Source organism: Parasteatoda tepidariorum, chromosome 10 (genome assembly GCF_982258835.1).
Source record: "Parasteatoda tepidariorum strain Cologne lab strain chromosome 10, Ptep-v5.0, whole genome shotgun sequence".
NCBI lineage: Eukaryota > Metazoa > Arthropoda > Arachnida > Araneae > Theridiidae > Parasteatoda > Parasteatoda tepidariorum.
In genome coordinates, this window is record NC_141764.1 from 94496173 (window position 1) to 94517086 (window position 20914).

General features: G+C 32.1%; 1 protein-coding gene across 2 annotated transcripts in view; it reads left to right on the forward strand.

Annotated features, from left to right (window-relative positions):
• The window catches only part of LOC107438345 (protein lethal(2)essential for life), a 75317-nt gene extending 61635 nt beyond the window's left edge, over positions 1–13682 (forward strand). The window contains exons 1-2 of one of the 2 annotated variants that reach the window (XM_016050622.3): positions 8172–8483; positions 13427–13682. In XM_016050622.3, coding sequence (XP_015906108.1) covers positions 8386–8483; positions 13427–13658 — 330 coding nt within the window. In that variant the 5' untranslated portion in view covers positions 8172–8385 and the 3' untranslated portion in view covers positions 13659–13682. Of the gene's footprint in view, positions 1–8171; positions 8484–13426 lie in introns of those variants that run through there. The other variant, XM_087153380.1, reaches the window with a different exon arrangement.
• Positions 13683–20914: the final 7232 nt, after the last annotated feature.

Genomic DNA, 20914 nt, shown 5'->3' on the forward strand with positions numbered 1-20914 from the left:
TAATTTTTAATCTAATGATAAAAAATTTATTTACTAAAATGCTATCTGAATGGTGGAAGACATCGTATATGCTACCAATAACTCAGATCTGCACTAATTAGTGTAATTTGAGTAGTCAGCCACAAAAAGGTTCTTTTTAATTTTTTTTTGAATAAATATATTTTTTTCAGACAGATTATAATTTTTCTGACCATCGAGTTGTTTAACCATAATATGGAAAATATGGCCCCAGTAGTATAGTCAGGAAATTGGTCAAGCATTTGTGCCTTTTATCAGTGTTTACTTATACATTTGAGTCTCTTGATTTGTATTTGGAATTGTTAATCAAAAATGTTTTCATTTGTATATGAAATTACCAGATACAATACCGTGTTTCAATGCTTATGAATTATTTTTATTATTGGATAGTTCGGAGGACTGAAAGTTGTATTTTTTACAGCTAATTTTACTCTTAAGTCTTGTAATAATTAGAAATTTTGAAAACTGATATAGAAAGGCTCTTATTTGTGAAAAAGTTCGATTAGTTTACTTTAGTAGTTTTTGGTTGGAATCCATTCAAATATAGAATATCAAAAGCAGCATTTTCGTCTTATTTTACCTTTTTACAATCGAAAAGGCAGAAATGCTTGTTCAAACAAGGAAAAAAATTGTTCAATGAGTTTGCAGAAGAAGTATTGACAATGCACAGCGCAGAAACTGCTTTGCAAAATTTGATCCTGAAAAATTTTGATTAAAATGCACGAAGATGTACAGTGCGCAAAAAAAAAGAATAACCTGAATTACTTTTGATCTAATGATCGGATTTTCACGTTCTACGACTCTGTATCGTAATGTTCAGAAGGGGTGACCTCAAATATACTAATTAATAAGTGCAGACGATATTTTAAGATACGAAATCAGGGACAAAAACGTACTTTCTCTGAATAAACATACCTTTTCTTCGAAGGATTCTGATTTCTGACCCCCAAAATATAGGGGGTGACTACAATCTGGGAAATATGACCCCAATAGTTTGGTTAGAAAAGAGCTCCAAAGTTGTTAATTTTACATTTTGCATATTTCGCAAGATCTCAGGAACTTTTTAAGCAAATTGAGAAACTTTTGCACACATTAATAAAAACCATTTATCCAAAGATAGTTCTGTGCAAAAAATAGCTTTTTGTAAGTATTTAGTATTTTTTTATTATTTTATTTATTAATGGTCAAAAAAATTTGAATTCCAATGCCTACAGTTTTTTGCATTTTTTCAAAGAATATAATTTTACCTGTCAAAATACAAAATTTGAGCAAAATCGGATGAAAAGTTCCTGAGAAATTGAAGTAAAAAGGTCTGGTATTTAAAATTTGATTTCAGGAACTATTCGACGGATTTTGCACAAAATGTTTGTTTTGTCATGCAAAATTACGTTATTTAAAACGATGCAAAAAATTTTATACCCTTCAATTCCAAAGTTTTTCTACTATCTATATTATATAATACGCTAATACGTACGTATGTATGTATCAATAAAACCGATGATATTTCTTTTCTCGCGCTGGCAACAGTTTTCATTTTTAATTGATTGGATTCGGCGCGCAAGATCATATGGCTAATCTACGTTATATAAAGCGCTAATACGTTTTAATTGATAGGCTTCGGCGCGCAATAGCACGTAGTGAGCATCATATGACTATCTATCTCCGATTGTCACCGAGAAAAAAACGGTTGGTTGGTTATGAGTACTGAAATAGTTCCTTTTCATTGGCAGAAATGAGAAGTGTTATGCTATTGCTATTTTATTTTGAATTATTTTGAATTGAGCGCTTTACTATTCCACGTTTTGTTATATTATCTTTACATCCGGCGTTCAGTGGCAGACTACTATTTCATATTGTTTTACAACACATGGCTTTAGCCCTTTTGTGGGAAAGACTTTAAAACAAAACTTACAACAGTTACTTTTCTCAACAATTGAAATTTAGAATAGTGTGATTAAGAAAAATATGTGAACTGTTTGCAATTTCAAATTAATATTGAAATGTACAGGTTTAGAATTTTCTACAGTGAAAAGTTTTCGGAACTTCAGTGTTCAAAAAAGTATACAAAAGCTAGACGTTAAGAACGTATCCAATGAGCGAGTAAAGCGAGCATCGGATTGCGAAGCAATCCGAAGTGAACTGCGAAAGCAGTTCCGGGGGTTGGCGAGCACCAGCGAGCAGGGGGCGAAGCCTCCTAGTTATTAAATAAAACAATAAAAAATAATAAATATTTTCCAAAAGTTTTCTTTTTCATAGTACTATCTTTGGAGAAACGAATTTTATAATCGCGTGCAAAATTTTTCAATTCGCTGTAAGAGTTTTCGTGATATAGCAAAATACGCAAAAAGTAAAATTATAATTAAGGGGCTCAAATTTTGGAGCGCTCTCCTGATCAAATTATTGGGACCATTTTTCCCAAATAACAACTACCCCCTATATTTTAAGAGTCAGAAATCAAAATCGGGGAAAAAAAGTATGTTTATTCAGAGAAAGTATGTTTTTGTGTCTGATTTCGTAATTTAAAATATTGTATGAGCAAATTAATTAGCATATTTGAGGTCACCCTCTCGAACCATTACGATTGAGTCCTAGAACGTGAAGATTCGATCAATACATAAAGACTATTCCGGTGATCCGTGTTTTTATTTTGAGCACTGTACAATGCCAGTTCAGCCTAATGAAGACACAATAAAGGCAATTATTAATACAAACTGACGAATAACAATTCGCATGATCGCAAAGAGATTAAATTTTTCGAATTCGACAATTCTTGGTCTTTTGAAACAATTAGGTTTATTCTCAAAGCTCGATTTTGCCATTTAAATATTAAATTTTGACCTCCTCTTTTGAAATAACGGTATTAAAGTCTAATTTTTTTTCCAGAAACCAGAACAAATATTGCAGACAATCCATTTCTCGTTAACAAAAATAGATTCTTAACATTTGAGAAGCAAATCATAAACATCTAATGAGACGGCTCAAATTTCTTTCCGTTAAAATACGGGGAGGTCGAGCTTCGAGAATAAACCGAGTAAATTAAGAAATTATACACAAAATAAAGATTAAATATTAATATATTTTGAGAAATAATTAGCTTTCAAATACTATGATAACTGTACCAGGAACTTTCACCAAGTTATTTACGTTATTATATGATAAATTAAGAACTGAATGATTGATAAAATGTTTTTGTAAATTTATTTCTGGGAAAAAAATTACGAGTAAATTAAAATTAAATTTGAATTTTAATATTTAAGAAGGTGTATTTGTCCATTAATAATTTAAATAACTTTGGCCCAGATACGGGTCCAATTCGCCAGATTTTAAATAATCGCTAAAAGTTGGCGGGTTATTCGCGATCGCAACGCTCGAGTTCGCCCTCTAGCGGGAGACTGAAAATATCGGGCATTAGTTCCCACATAACCATTGGCAATGACGGACGCCATTTTCTTAGCAGCAAAATTTCCCTAAGGAAAAGGCAGAACTTCTTGAAAAAACTAACCAGAACATGCCAAACATTGAAGCAGAGCACGCCAAGCATTTGAAGAACAATTTTTCAATAATTTTTACCTTTCTATTACCAACAACATAATTTCCAATTTCATGATCACTTGCTGTTACAGATGAGTGTATTATAATGAATGCTATACAGATGAGAGTAAAATAATTTTTTCTGTCTTCAATTCATTACAAATTAAAGTGAAGTCAACATTGCTTTCGTCATTCCAATGAATAAAGTGAATTCAGAACTTACAGAACTGTAATAGTTATAGAATATTCTTCTTCTTTATAAAATAGTATATATTTCTGTATCTATATAATTCGGAAAACAACAATAAAGAATCATCCGAACTACTGGAAATAGTTTCATTTGTGCTGATTATTAATAATTTTTTATCGTTTTCTTGGTAAGTATTTTTTAGTTTTGAAAGAATAATTTCAGCTAGAATTCAGCTATTCTGTTTTTAAGCTACATATTCAAATTCAAATCGAGATCTTACAATTATAAAATTTTGATGTGTGGTATGTTTTCTAAAAGTAATGAAGGGATAATCTATGCATATATTATTTGAGAATAAAATTTTCAAACGAAGAACATTTCATTTTGGAATTCTGCGAATTTATAAAACAGGTGAGTGTTATGATTTTCATAATAGAAAATTTGCTTGTAAATATTTTTTTTTCTTATTTGATGATAGTTCTCTACAGAATGGTTTTTTACGTCTGATTAAGAACTTTAAGAATAATAAAAAAAGAAACAATATGAAAGTTTTTATTTCAATGTGAAGAATTCTTAAAATCGTTTTTTATCCAAAGAATTCTTTATTTTCCGTTTTTTAGTTCCGTTTATGATAAAAGTTGTTGTCAAAATACTTTTTTTGAAAAATTAAATGGTATAACATTATGTGTTTATGTATACTTCTTGTATATTCTAATGTTTGAAGTAATATGATTCAGAAAAGTATGGAATAAAAATTCGGTACTTACGTATTAACGCCACCACCGCTACAGATTTGGTGGTTTTTAAGTGCCGCCAATCTACACTTAAAACTTTTGCGACAAATCATAAAATAAAACACTTTATTTAAAATCAAAGTAGTCAATCGGATTTCAGTGGAAAATGGGCCGATATAGAGTTCAGCATAGATTCAAAACAATCACATCGCCATATGAACTCTGATAAATAAGATTCCAAATGAAATAACATTTCCAAAATGTACGTTTACCAAGATAAAGTTTCATGTCGTGGGAATTGGTACATTTTCGTTTTTTTGGTAAAATATTTCGCTCCTGAAAAAGCAAAATTGCATCTTGTTTTGTTTTTGGCAAAACCCAAAGACGAATTTTCGTAGCACTAAAAAATGACGACAAAAAAGAATTGTTTTTTGGTTTTTGTTTCGTCAGCATTCTTTATTTTACGCTTTTTAGTTTCTAAATAATGATTTTTATTGAAACTTGAAATTTTTTGATAAAAATTGTTGTCAAAAAACATTTTTTACAAAATTAAATTTCATGAAATATGAGGCTTATGTATACTTCTTGTTCATTTTAATTTTTGAAATAATATGATTCCTAAAACTATGGAATGTAAAGTTTAAATGGGCCTTTCATGTTATAACATTAAATTTAGTAAAACTATTTCTCGGCCATTAGGTTTTAACTCTTATAAGAATATACATATTTTTTTCTGTTTAGGTACAAATATTGTTCCTATGTGTTTTGGATATTCCTTCTCTAATAAAAAGAGATACCATTTTGTTTTCGTTTGCGTAAGAAAGAATATCAAAAATTTTTCTTTTTTAAATTTAATTAGCCACAGTAAAGAAGGAACGTTGCAACGCTACACGCTACAATAAAGACGTCTCTTGAGTAACTGAATGACTGTTCATATAGAAATCGCAGGTATTCGTCTCATACAACAACGCTCCCTACAGTTCGTTGCGATCGTGAATAGAGGAAAAGTTCAAATATAAGCGTTTTTCACTTGACAAGAATTCCAAACTGGCATACTATTCTAATTCTTTCGTTCACTACGATAGAAAGCTCTTTAACTAAGTTAGGTTTTTTATGAATTTTTTTCCCTAAAATATGTCAAATAAGGTGTTTATATTAACTTTTCCCAGATTCTACATTTGTCTCCTTTCACTGTAACCGCAGAGAATTATGTAAAAAATTTGCACTCCTATGCTAAGACATATAAGAAGATCACAATTTTTTTTATCAATGCTCGTTAAAATGAAAACCGCTTGGCCCAAACGATTTTAGCTCCGCGCTGCGGCAAAAAACTTAGCTATCAGTTTGATTGGTGAGTTTATCCTTTTTTTTTGTTTATTATTTTGAAATGAATTTATAAAGTTCTTTATAATCGTTCGGTCATTTGTTTTATTTTAATACGATGAAATGCTTAGATGCTAAGTCATTGAAGATGTCGTTTGTTAATGAAGACAAAAATACATTTTGCAAAGTAAATTGAGATTTATTTTATTTCTCATCATTTTTTAACTATCCCATTACCTCAATGTTGAATTTAATACACATTAACATTGATGAAACGCACCAGAAATCCTTTTAAACTAAAGGAAAAATAAATAAGGAAAAGTGTTAATGTAAATTTTTTTCTTTTTTCTGTTTATGGTAGAATTTATCATAGACATAGACAGGAGTAACTAGAAGTATGAAGGAAATACTTTTCTCCATATTATAGAACTGAAATGTAAAATAAACGATTTGGAGTAGATTTGAAAATTTTATATTCTTACTTAAATGCTCAGTATAAAAATATTTAAAAAAAAGTAACATAATTTCACTCAATCCGATCTTAATTCAATAATTTCGATTAAAATAAAACATTAAGACTAGATTTCAAAACAATAAATCACAAAGAGTTATTCATTCATGTGACAAATATAATCGTACAGGAGTAAATAAAAAATATGACAAAGGCACTACGCAATATACCGTAGAGTGTCTACTATTTACACCTATTGAATCAACTAACCGTTTTCGATAAGTGTTGCTAGAGGGCACTGTAGACAGTTAGGCCAAGAGAAACTTCTAGAAACGCGTCGTGATGTTGTAAGAGTGGATCGTCTTTAAGTATGGATAGTGTTTTCGACACTAGGGTGCGCTGCAAGCTTTTTACTGCCTACATTTCCGGGTTATTCTGTATTCCGGTGTATTTTGAAGCCTTTTGGCTCACAGCGTGATCATTGTGTTTTGAAACTCTCTTGAGTAATATTTCTTGCATATGTGTAATTTCTACCAGATTTATTATTTGTGTTTTTTTAAAAAAAGAATCCTTATAAGGATCGTCATTTGAAGGCCTCTGTCATTTCAAGACGTAAGAATCGTCATTTGAAAAAAATAATTATTATAAAACACTTCCTACTTTGTCAACAATGCACAAATTCCAATCTAAATGATAATTTGTAAAATGAACTTAATCTCGCTGCTCGAACAATATGCTTACTCTAACTTTTGATGGTGCACGGCTTTCAACAAGAAAAACAGTAATAAACAAACAAAAAACGGTCAAATTAGGACTGCCAAAAAAGCGAGCTCCTTCTAAATGTAGCAACCATGTCACCTTTTTGAACAATATAAATAAATATAACAAATTTTCACTTCGAACTCACCAGAATTACTAAACATATATACTTCTTTTATATTATAGTATTTATTTCTTTTATTAAAAACAAACTTTTCGGTTCGGAAATATCGCCTGGAGAATAAGCTGAAGTAAGCAGCTGTATACTCTCTAAATGGAAGTAGAACTGGTCAAGAGCTGGAGGTTGTTGTTATTTACATTTATATTGAAAATAACATCCATTTTAATTATTGGCTGCAACTTCTTTCCCTAAATCGCTGGATTAAACTCAACCGGTTCGCTTTACTTTCACTTTGTACACGTCAACTCGTGATGGGAGATCTATACCATGATTTTGACGAGCGGTAGGAAAATGAGATTTGAAAAAAAATTCTCAAAATAGAGTTGCACATTCTGCTATGATTCTTTTTCCCAGTCCTATTCTAAAGCGTGTTAAGGCCTGGTTTCTTAGGAAACGTCGGCGTCAGCTTGAAACAAACGTTTACTTCTGATTGGTCAATTTATGAGTTTGACAGCATGCGTCATCGAACGCTCAGCTTGAACGACAACTGCCGTCCAAATCAACTGCAGTTGGAGAAGCAATGGCGGACAACAACCAACAACAGAGCATTGAAATCAGCCAAGATTTTAATTTTAACATTAAACGTAGCTTCTTTTTCCTCTTCTTCTTCATTTAGCTAAGCTATAATGTGATTTTTCTTGGACAAAGTCATTATTTGTTCTTTAAAGCACTGATCGATAATCACAAAATCAATACTAATTCAAAAAAAAATATTTGTTTACGTTATTAACGCATGCGCAATGCTAGATAATGTCTGCGTTGGACTGACTGCTCACTCTGAGCTAACAAAACGGTATTTTTATGGCGTCAAAATTGTATCAACTTAACGCTGACGCCCAGTTAAGACGTTTCTCCTAAGAAACCAGGCCTTGAGCTAACAAACCAGTATTTTGTTGGCGTCAGGGTAACGTCAACTTAACGCTGACGCCCAGGTAAGGCGCTTGTCCTAAGAAACCAGGCCTTTAAAGCGATTTTTAGCCACTAAAGTCATGTTATCTATGCAAATGTAGCATCTGCAAAACTATATCCATTTTTTACGAAAAATTCCTTTTACTAAAATTTTTAAACTTAGCATAAGAATGACAGGAACTTGAACAGTTATTCACAGCGATTATTATTTATATTTCTTAAAATCTATTTTTTGAAATTCTTCTTTTAAATCAGATCAGATATTTTAATAGTTTCAAGACTAAGAAAAATGACAGATGAAGCTAATACTGAGTCTCGGCAATTTGAACTGAAATTGGATGTTAAAAATTTTACTCCAGAGGAAATAAATGTTAAAAAAGAAGGCAGGTAATGCAGAAAATATTTATATTTACTAACGATCTAATCCTCTTAATTGGTGACAAGCTATGTCAGATCCTAAATAAAAAGAAGTGGAAAAAATATTATAAACACATATCAAACATAATAGAAATATTTAGGTATTTCAAAAGTGTAAGTAGAAAAGTTAGCATTTCTATGTTTTAGGAAAGACTTGTACAAAACAAACAAAACGTGTTTGTATCTAATTTTGCTGCAGTTACATATGAGGACAGATATTTTGATATTTTGCTCAGTGTGAGGGTTTTATCGTAGTGATAAAAAAGCTCTTAGATACTTTAATGATAAAAATGTTGCTTCATTGAATAATTTAAAGGATAAACAATACTGTAATAAAATTAGTTATAAAAAATTGAAATGCATGGTGCCAAAACAAACAAAAAGCAGTTTAGAAAAGCGTGAGAATTACGAAACAAAATAGGATAACAAACAGCTTATACAGATTGCAATAACTATTACAGTCCACAATAGTTTAATTGAGTGTAATAACTCAAAATGTCTAAAATCGCCACTAAAATTCATAAAATAGCCAGTAAAATTCGTAAAATGGCCACTATAATTTGGCAATCTTGGCTTACTTTTCATCAACAACAATATTGAAGAAATATGAAAGTAAAACTAGGTTTTCAATACTATCACTAAATTATAAACATAAATTAAAAAAGGAGCAAAATAAATTTGTACTGATCTATAATAGTTTTATTTTATTAGTAAAAATTTTGTGCTCGATATATCTTTTTTGAAAAGAGAAAACTATCGTAATTTCAATAAACTATGGGCCGATTTTTTGCACTCATTTTTTGTCTTGGCGTGAAAAATGCTTTTAATTGAAAAAAGGCAAAAGGGTCATTTTGAGAAAATTGAGAATATTTTACCTTAAAACAACCGAAAAATTTAATGGCCACACTGCCCTTATTTTTAATTTGCTTTGGATTTTAATGACTCGGTGTTAACCACAGTGAAAGTTAGCACATGAAGAATTGAATTAACGCTTTGGTGAAAAAATAAAATTTCACCACCTAAAAAGTAAATTTTTTAATACTATTTCAATTTTCTGAATGCGATTTAAAAAAAACTCTGCAACTTAATATTATCTTATTGTTGGAAAGAAAGTTATTAAAAATTTCAGTTATGAGAAAATAATTATAGTTTTAGATTGTTAATTATAGTTCTATTATGAATTTACTTAAACCGATGCGATGGCTGTTTCTTCAGACAAAGAAGCATTCTGTATCTTGGAACATGTTTTAAGATACAACATATGCATCATTTTTAATTTCGATTTTAATTTTTAGTTTCGATTTTAATTTAACCTTAATAATTTCGTCATCTTTTGTTACAAGGAGAGCTCTTCGAATGTGTCGCGATCTTTCAAATACTGAAAGAGACAAATTCTATATTTTAGTTTAATGGATTATTTCAACATTTTAGTTCATACGAGGGTTTCTATTTATATTTCTGGCCTAATAATGAAAAAACAAATATGTAGGATCGAAATTGGTTTTATTGTTTTTCAACATATTCTCCATGATGGTCAATACACTTTTGCATGCGTTTGAACCAATTTTCAAAGCACTTTTTACAGTCCGATTGAGGTAACCCCAAAACATGCGTTTTGAATGCATCAACCACTTCTTCGGGGGTCGAAAATCGTTGTCCACGTAATTTATTTTTGATGTGTGGGAATAAGAAGACGTCATTGGGTGCCAAATCAGGGCTGTACGGCGGATGACCCATCAGTTCGATCTTTCTCTCCGTCAGAAATGCCTTTGTTTGAGTCGATGTGTGAGAGCACGCATAGTCATGATGAAGAATGATTCGCCTGTTCTTCTGCTTTTTTCAAATTTCTCCGATGACTTCTGGCAAACAAATGGTCGTGTACCATTTAGAATTGACCGTCCTGCGTTGCTCTAACGCCACTGTTGCCACATGACCGTTAAAGCCGAAGAAACAGGCAATCATTTGTTTCGATGTGCTTTTTCCTCGAACAACTTTTGTTGGTTTTGCCTCGTCTTGGAAGACCCATACAGTTGATTGCTGTTTTGTTTCCGGCTCATATGCATAGATCCATGATTCGTCACCTGTGTAGATGTTATACACAGCCTTTGATGTACCTTCAACGTATTTTTCCAACATTTCCTTGCGCCAATCGACACGAGCCTTTTTTTGAGCGTTTGTCAGATTATGCGGGATCCAACGCGAACAAAATTGTTTTATGCTCAAATGTTCATGCAATATTTTATTGATGCTAGTCATACTAATGTCCAAAGACGCCTCTATCTCACGGTATGTCACATGACGATCTTGCTTTATCAGTTCACGCGCAGCATCGATCTTTTCTGGCACAACAACGGATTTTGGACGACCTGCACGGGATTCGTTCTGGATCTAACATCGACCACGATTAAATTCGTTATACCAATTTTTTACAGTGCTGTAGGACTGCACTTTATCGCTGAATAAAGAATTAAGTTCATCGAAGCACTCTTGTCTTGACAATCCACGTCGAAAGTTATGAAAAATAATGGCGCGAAAATGTTCACGATTCAATTCCATTTTTTGAAAGAGAAGAACTTTTCAATTTACTGTCAACAACACAAATGAAGCTATAATGGTAAATCGCTTGCTGAATTTATGTTTAAAAATATCAAACTTTCGATTAAAATCGTCGGCGGTCGCCTAGCAACACTTACTGTTGCCAAGGCCAGAAATATAAATAGCAACCCTCGTATTATGAGTTCGAATTCGCTCTGAGAAATGAAATTTTGGTAAATTTATTTTTACTCTATTTATTCTATAAGTAAAATAAGCTTCTTGTCTCATTACAAAAAAATTTCCTTAGTTTAATACTGAAAATAATAGTTTTTTTAAAAAAAAAATTTCTATTTTTATTCTCTTATTTTTATAATGATTATTACCACGTATTCGCTGTGCAACAAATGCTGAAGGAAATTAATTTTTTATATGCTCATTTTGTTCTATTCATAGTGATTCGACATTGTCTGTTCTTATACAGGGTGTCTATAAAAGAACTCCGGGGTTTTAAAAATTCATATCTCACTAACTATAAGAGATAGCAAAATTTAGTCGATTTCTCTGAAAAGAGTAGCTCAAAAAGTTTTACTCATACCAATTGGGAATGTTTGTATCAACTGTTGGCGGCGCTGCAGGGCGTTAACCTTGAAATGACGTCGCGAAATTTGAAATGATGGCGACTCCGCAACAAAAGGCTCAATGTGTTATTTGGCTCATAGAAACGAAGTCTTTAGTTACCGTACAAGGAAGCTTTCGACGTAACTATGGTGTTAACCCGCCTTCTGACAAAACCATTCGTCAATGGTTCAGTGCATTTAAGGAAACAGGAAGTGTTTTGAAGCAAAAGTCGCCGGGTAGGCCGAGTGTGTCTCAAGAGAAAGTGGACAGAATCCGAGCTTCATGCTTTCGAAGCCCTAAGAAATCGTTGACAAGATGCAGCCTGGAGTTGGGGTTACCAAGATCTCAGGGAACGAATAGTCAATTGTGTGGCAACCGTCCCCCCAGACATGCTCGCCAGGACATGGGAAGAGGTAGTATACCGTTTAGACGTCTGCCGTGCCACTAACCGGGCTCATATAGAACTTTACTAAGTGTTAAAAAAAAACTTGATAATGTAAGCTTTTCAGTCATGTATTAAACATGTATGTATGTTTTTTATTTCATTAAAATATTTTGCCTCAAAACCCCGGAGTTCTTTTATAGACACCCTGTATATTAAACTTGAACTGAGAATTCTTTATTAGCGCAGTATACCGAAATGTGAATTCTCTTCATGCCGAAAAAATTACATTTTTATTTGTAGGTATAAAGTTGGTTAAAATAAAACTATCCTAAGATACAGTAGAATGTTGTATCTTGGGGCAAAATTCAAGTTCTATTTTAACAACACCTTCTATTTTAACGTAGCTGACAAGGTTTTCTTTCCTTCTTTTTTTTGTTGTCAAAAATACATTACGGAGAATAACGAAAGAGAATTTTAAGTTTGATAATATCAGATTTAATGTCTGATAGTATATAATATCTGAAAATATATAATATATGATAATCGATAATATCGTATAATAATAGAAGCTGAAGTTTGAAATGTGTCCCAAATTACAATACAATCGCTTCAACAGTATTTTTCATTAAAATCTCGAAACTAAGCAAAAATAAACGGAAAGTGTTTGATTACGGCATTACAATTTATTAATTATACTCATTAATTATATTCAGTGCCCTTATCTGTGAAAAATTTAGGATAGAACTGCTTCTACGAATTTTTCCATGAAAAAGAGTTTTTGTATAAGTGAAATGTTTTTATCAACCCCATCCACAAGAATGGAGTCCATTTATCACAACTGTGATGAAATCTGTCTTATGTATCTATCACGTTCAACCAACACCTCCTTGAAGAGAGAAGTCCTCCGCACAGGATATTATAAAAGAGAAATCCGTTTTTTTAGTAATTAGAATGTAATAACATCTTTCGTAATTCCCCCGGACCACTTTGCAGTTCAGTAGCTCAAACGTAGTGGTACTTTTTAAACACCTCCCTTTTGTACAGGTTACGTCGGACTTCTAAATTGATCCGCGCAGAGGCCTTCTCTCTGGTGTGTTGATACAGCTCGAGGTGGCATCTTTTTTGTTTCTACCACTTGACTCATAATCATCTTGTGACCTTCTCGCCGTTGTTCTTGCAGTCTATCACAGTTTCTGGGTTCCTTTTTTTTATTATCCATATTAACTTTTGAGTCACTTTTATTTCACCCATATCATTTTTGGGTTTTAAATATCAAATCGAAATTTGAACAACACAAATATCAAAAAAACATTTTCGCAAGTCCAATCAAGACAAGAAGGTTACATAAATATTTATTCATGCTTTTATTTTTCAGAGAAGTGTCAATTTCGGCTCAACGCCAGGAGAAGTATGAGCAAGGGCGAACATCCATCTCTCGATCCGAAAGCTTCAGCCACAAATATTTTTTGCCGGACTTTGTTGACGTGGACGCTCTCACCACTGATATAACTGATGGTGTTTTGACTGTAAAAGCACCTTACAAGGAGCAAGAAATGATTAAAGGACTTGAAAGAGCAGAGAGAGGCAGTATTCATGAGGCGCAATAAAATGATTTAATCATGAAAGATTGCGAGTTTTTTTAGAATAGTAATTAGACACATTTTATTTTTATTTTATAACCGTTGAACAGCCCACACAATTTTATGGCTTTACGACTACTAATGTTCAACTCTGTAGCCCTGCAATTTTGAACCCAATCCAGAGGACAAGTGAACTCCTGGATCGAGTATTGGCAGAAATTTGTCTTCGTGTAGGACTTTTTGATGGAGCTAACCCGCATTTGCGTTGCATGGAGAGGAAGACCACGAGAACATCCCACGGTTAGCCTGACGGCAAGGGGACTCTAGCCCATGATCTGTCTAGTGACGTGAAATATTCCAATGAGGATATTTCACGTCAGCACTGTGGTCGGTGCAACCCGGAAGCGGAATTCTAATCAACTGGGAATTGAACACATTAAATTTAACCAGAATACAATAGTTAGGCACTTTTAATAATCTTTCGCAATTACTGGGAGGCTCCACACCTGCTCTAGCCGCTCGCCAACCCCCGTAATTCATTCTCTCTCGTCATTGTATATTTTTTATTAAACGTCAGTAGCTTTCACAAAAATATAGAACATGTTTGTTTCAAAATATACATTTTAGCTTTATGTAAGAACACTTTTTTAAGCGTAATGAAATAGACGATTACCTAGATTAGAAAATAATCATTTTACTTGTAGAAATTAAACTAAGGAATGGTGACTGATGCACGTTAAATCTGTCGAGTCGCAAAGTCCTCCATGTTCCCATAACAAATCAATACTTCTGGGGGTACTGGATTGGAGATAGATCGTTCTCTGATTCAGGTCAAAATTACGATCTGTGGCTGTGTGAATGAGTCCGCCCTATAAACGGGTGTGACGTATGGGTGTGGCAGAAATCGAATTCTTGACCAAAGACGGCGCCACTGGAAAACAAGAACAATCGCACCCCACTGCCTAAACAGGCATACGTCAACAACGAACTAAGGAATACAGATTGTGAGATTCAATAAGATGAAAGAAATGAGAAGTAATTTCACTCGTTGAAGAAACTTACAATTCAAATCCGCGCGGTTTTATAGCAATTTATCTTTTTTTTCCTTCTTTTTTCAAAAATTTCACTATGAATGTTACGAATCACATCTGGCCACATGTAATCTCCCAATCTCTCTCTTCTTTTTGACACTTTTGATTGATATCTACTCGAGCGTGAGTTTATAAAATAAAGGAAATAAAAATTCGCCAGGAAAAATAAATTTTCAACAACAATGGATATATATATAGTCAATATTTAAGGTAAAAAAATCTGAACGGTGGTAATTACTATTTCTTAATAAAGAGAGAAAGGGAGATTGATTAGGAGAGAGATTGCTAAGAGATATCGATTAAGAGTAAGTGTATCAGGTTAATATTTTTTTGTTCGGCAGCACTTTAAATGTAACTATTGTTTTACCCGGAAAATCCTTGACTTACTAGGTTTGTATTCCGGCTCAGCAGGTAAATAAGTCAGATATTGGAACATAACATGAGATGTTTACTTATCCCACTTATAAATTAGAAAAAAAATATTTGCCACTGATATAGATTGTAAGACGTCTCAAGGACAATTTTGCTTCTTAATTCATAAAATAACAACTGAATGATACCCTATAAAGTATTCTCTATATTACAGCGCATATGGGAATGCTGAAAAAAGCATGAATGCGCAATTTTTAAGTATCACTTCAAATTGACGAAGCTAATTTCAAAACTCGGGTAACATCAAAGTTAGTTATGTACCAACATCACCCATCCTTTATTCCGAATGAATAAAAGTTCCACACTTGTGAATTTTCTTGAAGATTCATTGGACTTCTATTGCATTTTATCGTCTCTATTAATGGAAAGGCTTGGTTCAAAGAATAGCGAGACATGTTTTCAAATAAATCGGACGAAAGGTTTCAGGGAAAAATATTCAGATTTCCACGATTACTGACTTACATAGTACGATACGTAGTAAGATTTCCATGCTGTTATCTAGCTGTGATTGCGAACAATCGTAAAACATCTATCTAGAAATAATACTGAATAACGATTTGATGTAAAAAAGGGAATTTTGGAAATAGTGCGGCTTATAAATATTTTAAATTAAGTTCTTCAATTTTACACCGATATGACTCTTTCCCTGTCCTGAGCTTTTCAAAAGAATATCAAATTCAATAATAAGAGAGCACTGATCAGTAAATTCAATGTGGCTAAGGGCCAACTGTAACCTCATAGTTAGCGATAATAGTTGGTCGAAGGGTCACATGTTTAACGTGGCGGAACCGGATTATACAAAAATATAAATCTAGAATTGCGTTGATTCCTACAATTAGTAAAATAGTTTTGGACTGACCTTCAGACGAGACTGTAGTTTCGCCGGCTACCTCAAAAGCCAGAAACTGCAGGAAGTATATATATACTCTGCACATTTTCCAATTTTAAAGTCGAGACTGAATTTATTTTCCAGTAGAATAATAGTAGTACAACTCCAATTCAAAATATTAGAATAACCAAAAAAGGCATTGTATTACCTTATAAAATGCGTGATATCTTTAAAAATAAACAACGGTGGCGAACGGAAAAATTATTAACCGTCCACAATTAGTTGACGTATGATATTATTGTTCACACGCGCCAAAAGAAGTATTAGAGATTTTATAAAAAAATATTGAAATTTTTCAAAATATTAAAATATTTCCAGAGGCGATTCAAAATATTAGAATATCTGTAAAATTGTGTGATTGGTCAACGTTAATCATAAAATTTGCATAAGTTGCGCCACTGTAGAGCTAGTACGCTTATAAAGGCTCGTTTAAAAATCAGATTTAGTTAGTTGGGAGTTAAAATGGGTCGAACGAAAGACATACCAGACACTACCAAGACAGCGATTGTGACTCTACGCAATGAGGGAATTAGTCAACAAATGATTGCCAAAAAAGTTAATTGGTCTCAAGGAACTGTAAGTAAAATTTTAAAAGATTATTCTACAAATCAAAGTTTTAAAAACAATAGCTCAAATAGTGGTCGTAAACGAATAACCACACTGAGACAAGACAGAATGCTGAAACGTGTCGTCACTAAAAATCGCTTCTAGAGCTTGAGATTCATAAGTAGAAAGTGGAGAGAACAAGGAGTGGATGCCTCAACATCTACCGCACTACGACGACTCCATGAACTTGATTTTCAATCACATGTGCCCAAGAAAAAGTCGCTACTTACACGCAAGCAAAAACGAGCCAGAGTGAGGTGGTGCAAAGACAGATTGCAATGGGGTATTCAGGACTGGAATAACGTACTTTTTAGCGATGAATCGATGTTTTGCGTTTCCCACGGTCATCAGGGTGTCCGTGTTTGGCGTTGCAAGCAAGAAGCTTTTACCACAGATTGCTTGAAACGCTCAGTGAAGTTTAGCACTTCTGTAATGATTTGGGGGTGTATGGGTGCTGAGGGCTTAGGAAAGCTGTGCATTTTGAAAGGAAGGGTAAATTCTGAAGTATACAAGGAGGTACTTGAACATTTTATGATTCCGTCATCGGAAGATCTATTTGAGGATGACTTTATCTTCCAACAAGACTCTGCATCTTGCCACACGTCAAACGCCACCACTACTTTGCTTACTAACAATAAAGTCAAATTATTTCCTTGGCCGACCAATTTACCCGATTTGAACCCCATCGAGAATATATGGGGTTTAATGAAGAAACGCCTTCAGGATTTAGCTCCAAAGGACAAAAATGAACTCATAGAAAGCGTGAAATCCGTTTGGGCAACTATCAGCAAAGATGACTGCAAAAAAGTAGTGCATCGTATGCAAAATCGTTTGTGTGACGTTATTAAAGCTAAGGGAGATGCCACTAAGTATTAACTATTCATGCAGATTTCATTTAAATGAATTATGCTATTTTTGTTCATGTTATTCTAATTTTTTGAACCACTGTAAAAATTATTCTAATTTTTTGAATTTTTAGAAAAAATTCATTGTAAAAACTTTTGCAATATCATAATAATTTATTTATGTTATGTTCATCTACAAAACATGTAGAATGTGATAACACACTTCGAAATTCTCAGGTATTCATTTTTACCAAAATAAATGCATATCTCAAACCACTATGTGCTTTATTTATCATTATTCTAATATTTTGAATTGGAGTTGTAGACTTAGTAGAATAATAAAAAAATACCATAAGAAGATATCGACTATATTTTTTAAACGTAAAAAAACTTGTTGGTCTGAGATTAAAAATAATGGTAAAATGAGATTAAAAAAATAACTGATATTAAAAAATTATTGAAATTTCTGTAAACGAAATAGATAGTAAAATTGAAATCCGTTTATCATGTCAAATTTTTTAAGAGGCTGTCAGAAACAAATATATAAATCGAGAAGAGGACTAGATTGTCTTCCTCAGAATATTGCAACTTTATAAGTGCCTTTTTATGAAGCGGAAAGCTTAAAAATTGTTCAACAGGCTATATTTAAAGTATATATAATTATTTCAATAATTTATTATTTATTAAATTAATTATTTTAAAGTATATATAATTATTTTAAAGTATATATAATTATTTTTCATCCTTTCAAATTGTTTTTCACTTATTAGACAATAAACTGTTTACTTTCATTATGATACTTCAAGAATTTCGTTAGACATTAATAGGAATTAACTTTACGCAATCATGCTATAATTTTATTTAGGCAAAAAGAGTTAGCGAAATTTATCGAAACCAAAAATTTAATAGAGATTAAAAATAAAATTCTATGCGGTGTTGCAATGGTAACTGAGCAAAATGATTAGATTTCAATTTTATCCTCTATATAAATTTATGACACCAAATTGGTGCTAATTTAATACTGCATTTTATTTCGCTTTTATGTCCACAAGTTGAATACTACTATGCGCAACTAACTTCTATTTAAAGTTCAATTTAAGAAAATATATAATTCAGTGCACGTACGTATAATTCAGATAATTTAAAAGATTAATTAGGATTATCACCTCTAAATTAGAATAAATAATCAGAAAAAAGCAATCAACAGGCATTTGTATATTTATTTAAAATTACGTTTTCACTTCCACATAAATTTTGTATTCACGATTCTGTCCAAAATGCAAACAAAAACCTTTTTATACTGCATAGTTAATGAAAAGTTTAAGCTGCTTTTGTCTTTCAAATTGACATATTAAAATAATACTGTGTTCAAAAACGTGAACATCATTGCAGATAAGCTTATTAAATTTTATAAAGCCTCTCGTGAAGAGCATGTAAAAACTTTATTATTCAAATTGCAATTTGTCAAATAATTGTGACTTTTGCTGAACTCTGTATTATTAGTTACATCTATATTTATATCATGCCTTAAAAAATTATAATCTCTCCCCCAAAAATTATAAACAGTGGAAAAAGCTGCAAACCTTAAAAACTCTTATACAAAAAAGTACATCATACAAGTTGCTTTGTGATGAGAAAAAAAATTAGTAAATTTCTTTTATAATAAACAAAAGTCAAGATAATGGACTAAAAAATGCAATGCTATCTTGAAATGCCAACCTCGCATTTAAGTTTTAGAACAAATAATCCCAAGACAGAATTTCTATCCATATCTATCTATATGTAAAATGAATGCTATCTTGATTTTTGTTTTAAATTTAAGTTCCACTTCTGTAATAGCTTCGTAGTTTGATGTTAACAACTGTCTAAAGAATTTATACAATGTTTGCATGATCAGTTTAAATTAATTTACAATTGTGTTTACGATAATATAAGCGAGCATAAGTCTGTTTAAATAGAGGAATAAGTTAAGACGCTTATTGAAGTTAAAGTTCGGTCCTAAAAAAATTTCGAAAACCCCATAAAAGAAAATCTTTAATAAACAATATCCGTACCACAAACAAATGGCTTCCTGCAATCAAAAGACCTTTAATAAAGATTCAATAACAAACAACCCAGATGTTCAAAGTGTTGGGGGCTCTTCATTAATCTAAATTTAAATAACTTATTTGCTAATTTTGAAATATCTATTCATTTGAATATGCTTTTATACTGGTCAACGAAGTAAATGTTTAGTTGTAATCTGTAACGAGCAGGGATTTAATTTATTTATGTAAAATAGGTATCATGAAAGAACTTTAACTTAAATAAACGTCTTAACTAAGACCTCTAATTAAGCAGATTTATGCTCATTTATAAATCGCAAAAGCAATTATAAATTAATTTAAGCTGATAACGCAAGCAACTGCTTAAATTCCTTAAACATCAAACCCTGCAGTTATTATAGAGTAGAACTTAAATTTAAAGCAAAAATCAAGATAGCAAGTATATTTCGCAGCTGATCCACAGAAATGTATTATTTGAGGGATTTGTTGTTCTGAAACTTAAATACAACTTTGACATTTCTGGAAAATATTAAGTTTTTAGTCCTTCATGCCAACTTTTGTTTATTATAAGAAAAATTTACCAGACGTTTTTCATATTTCAAAGCAACTTGTATGATCTCCATTTATTAATATTACTTTTTGAGGTTTGTGGTTTTTTCTACTTTTTCTTAAAAAGTTTTTTGGGATATTATAAGATGTTTATCTATATTGCAAGGTAACCGAGACAACTAACCTTAACTTAGATAAAACAAATGAACAAAAATGAAAGTTTTTTTAATAGCTTTTTTAATAATTTAAAAAAAAATAAAACATTAAAAAAAATCAGTCAAAAAAGTGAGCCTCCATTGTAGAACTTTTTTCCGGAAAATAAAAGTCACTTTCCGGTGAAACCTTTGTTTTCCAACAACGCATTCAATCTTTTTTACTTCAAATCTCTCCCATTAAATACAATGGCCCAGTTTCTCGATTTGGAGATTTTGATTGTCAAGATAATCGAATGAAAAAAAATAAAGCCCCCCCCCCCCATATTCCGTAAGGCCTTTCTTTGTCGAAGACTTAATCGGCAGCGAGCGGTACTGTAGTGGTACCCAAAGTATTTTCCCGCTTTGTACAAAGTTTCCACTTTGTCTTGCTCTCTCAATCTCGTTTGGATATCTCTCCTCTTAGAAGGAAACTGAATGATTGAAGACGCCCGCGAGAGAACGTAAACCATACACTTTTTTTATGCTTGAAAACACAGATATTTTTTTTTTATCTCTCTTTTCCTTCGCCTTGAGGATGGTAAAGGATGGAAGAAACTGGAAACTTTTCCTCCGTGATGGGGGGATAGGGGAGGCGCCTAATCGGCTTGTTGTCCTACCGCAGAGGTTCTACT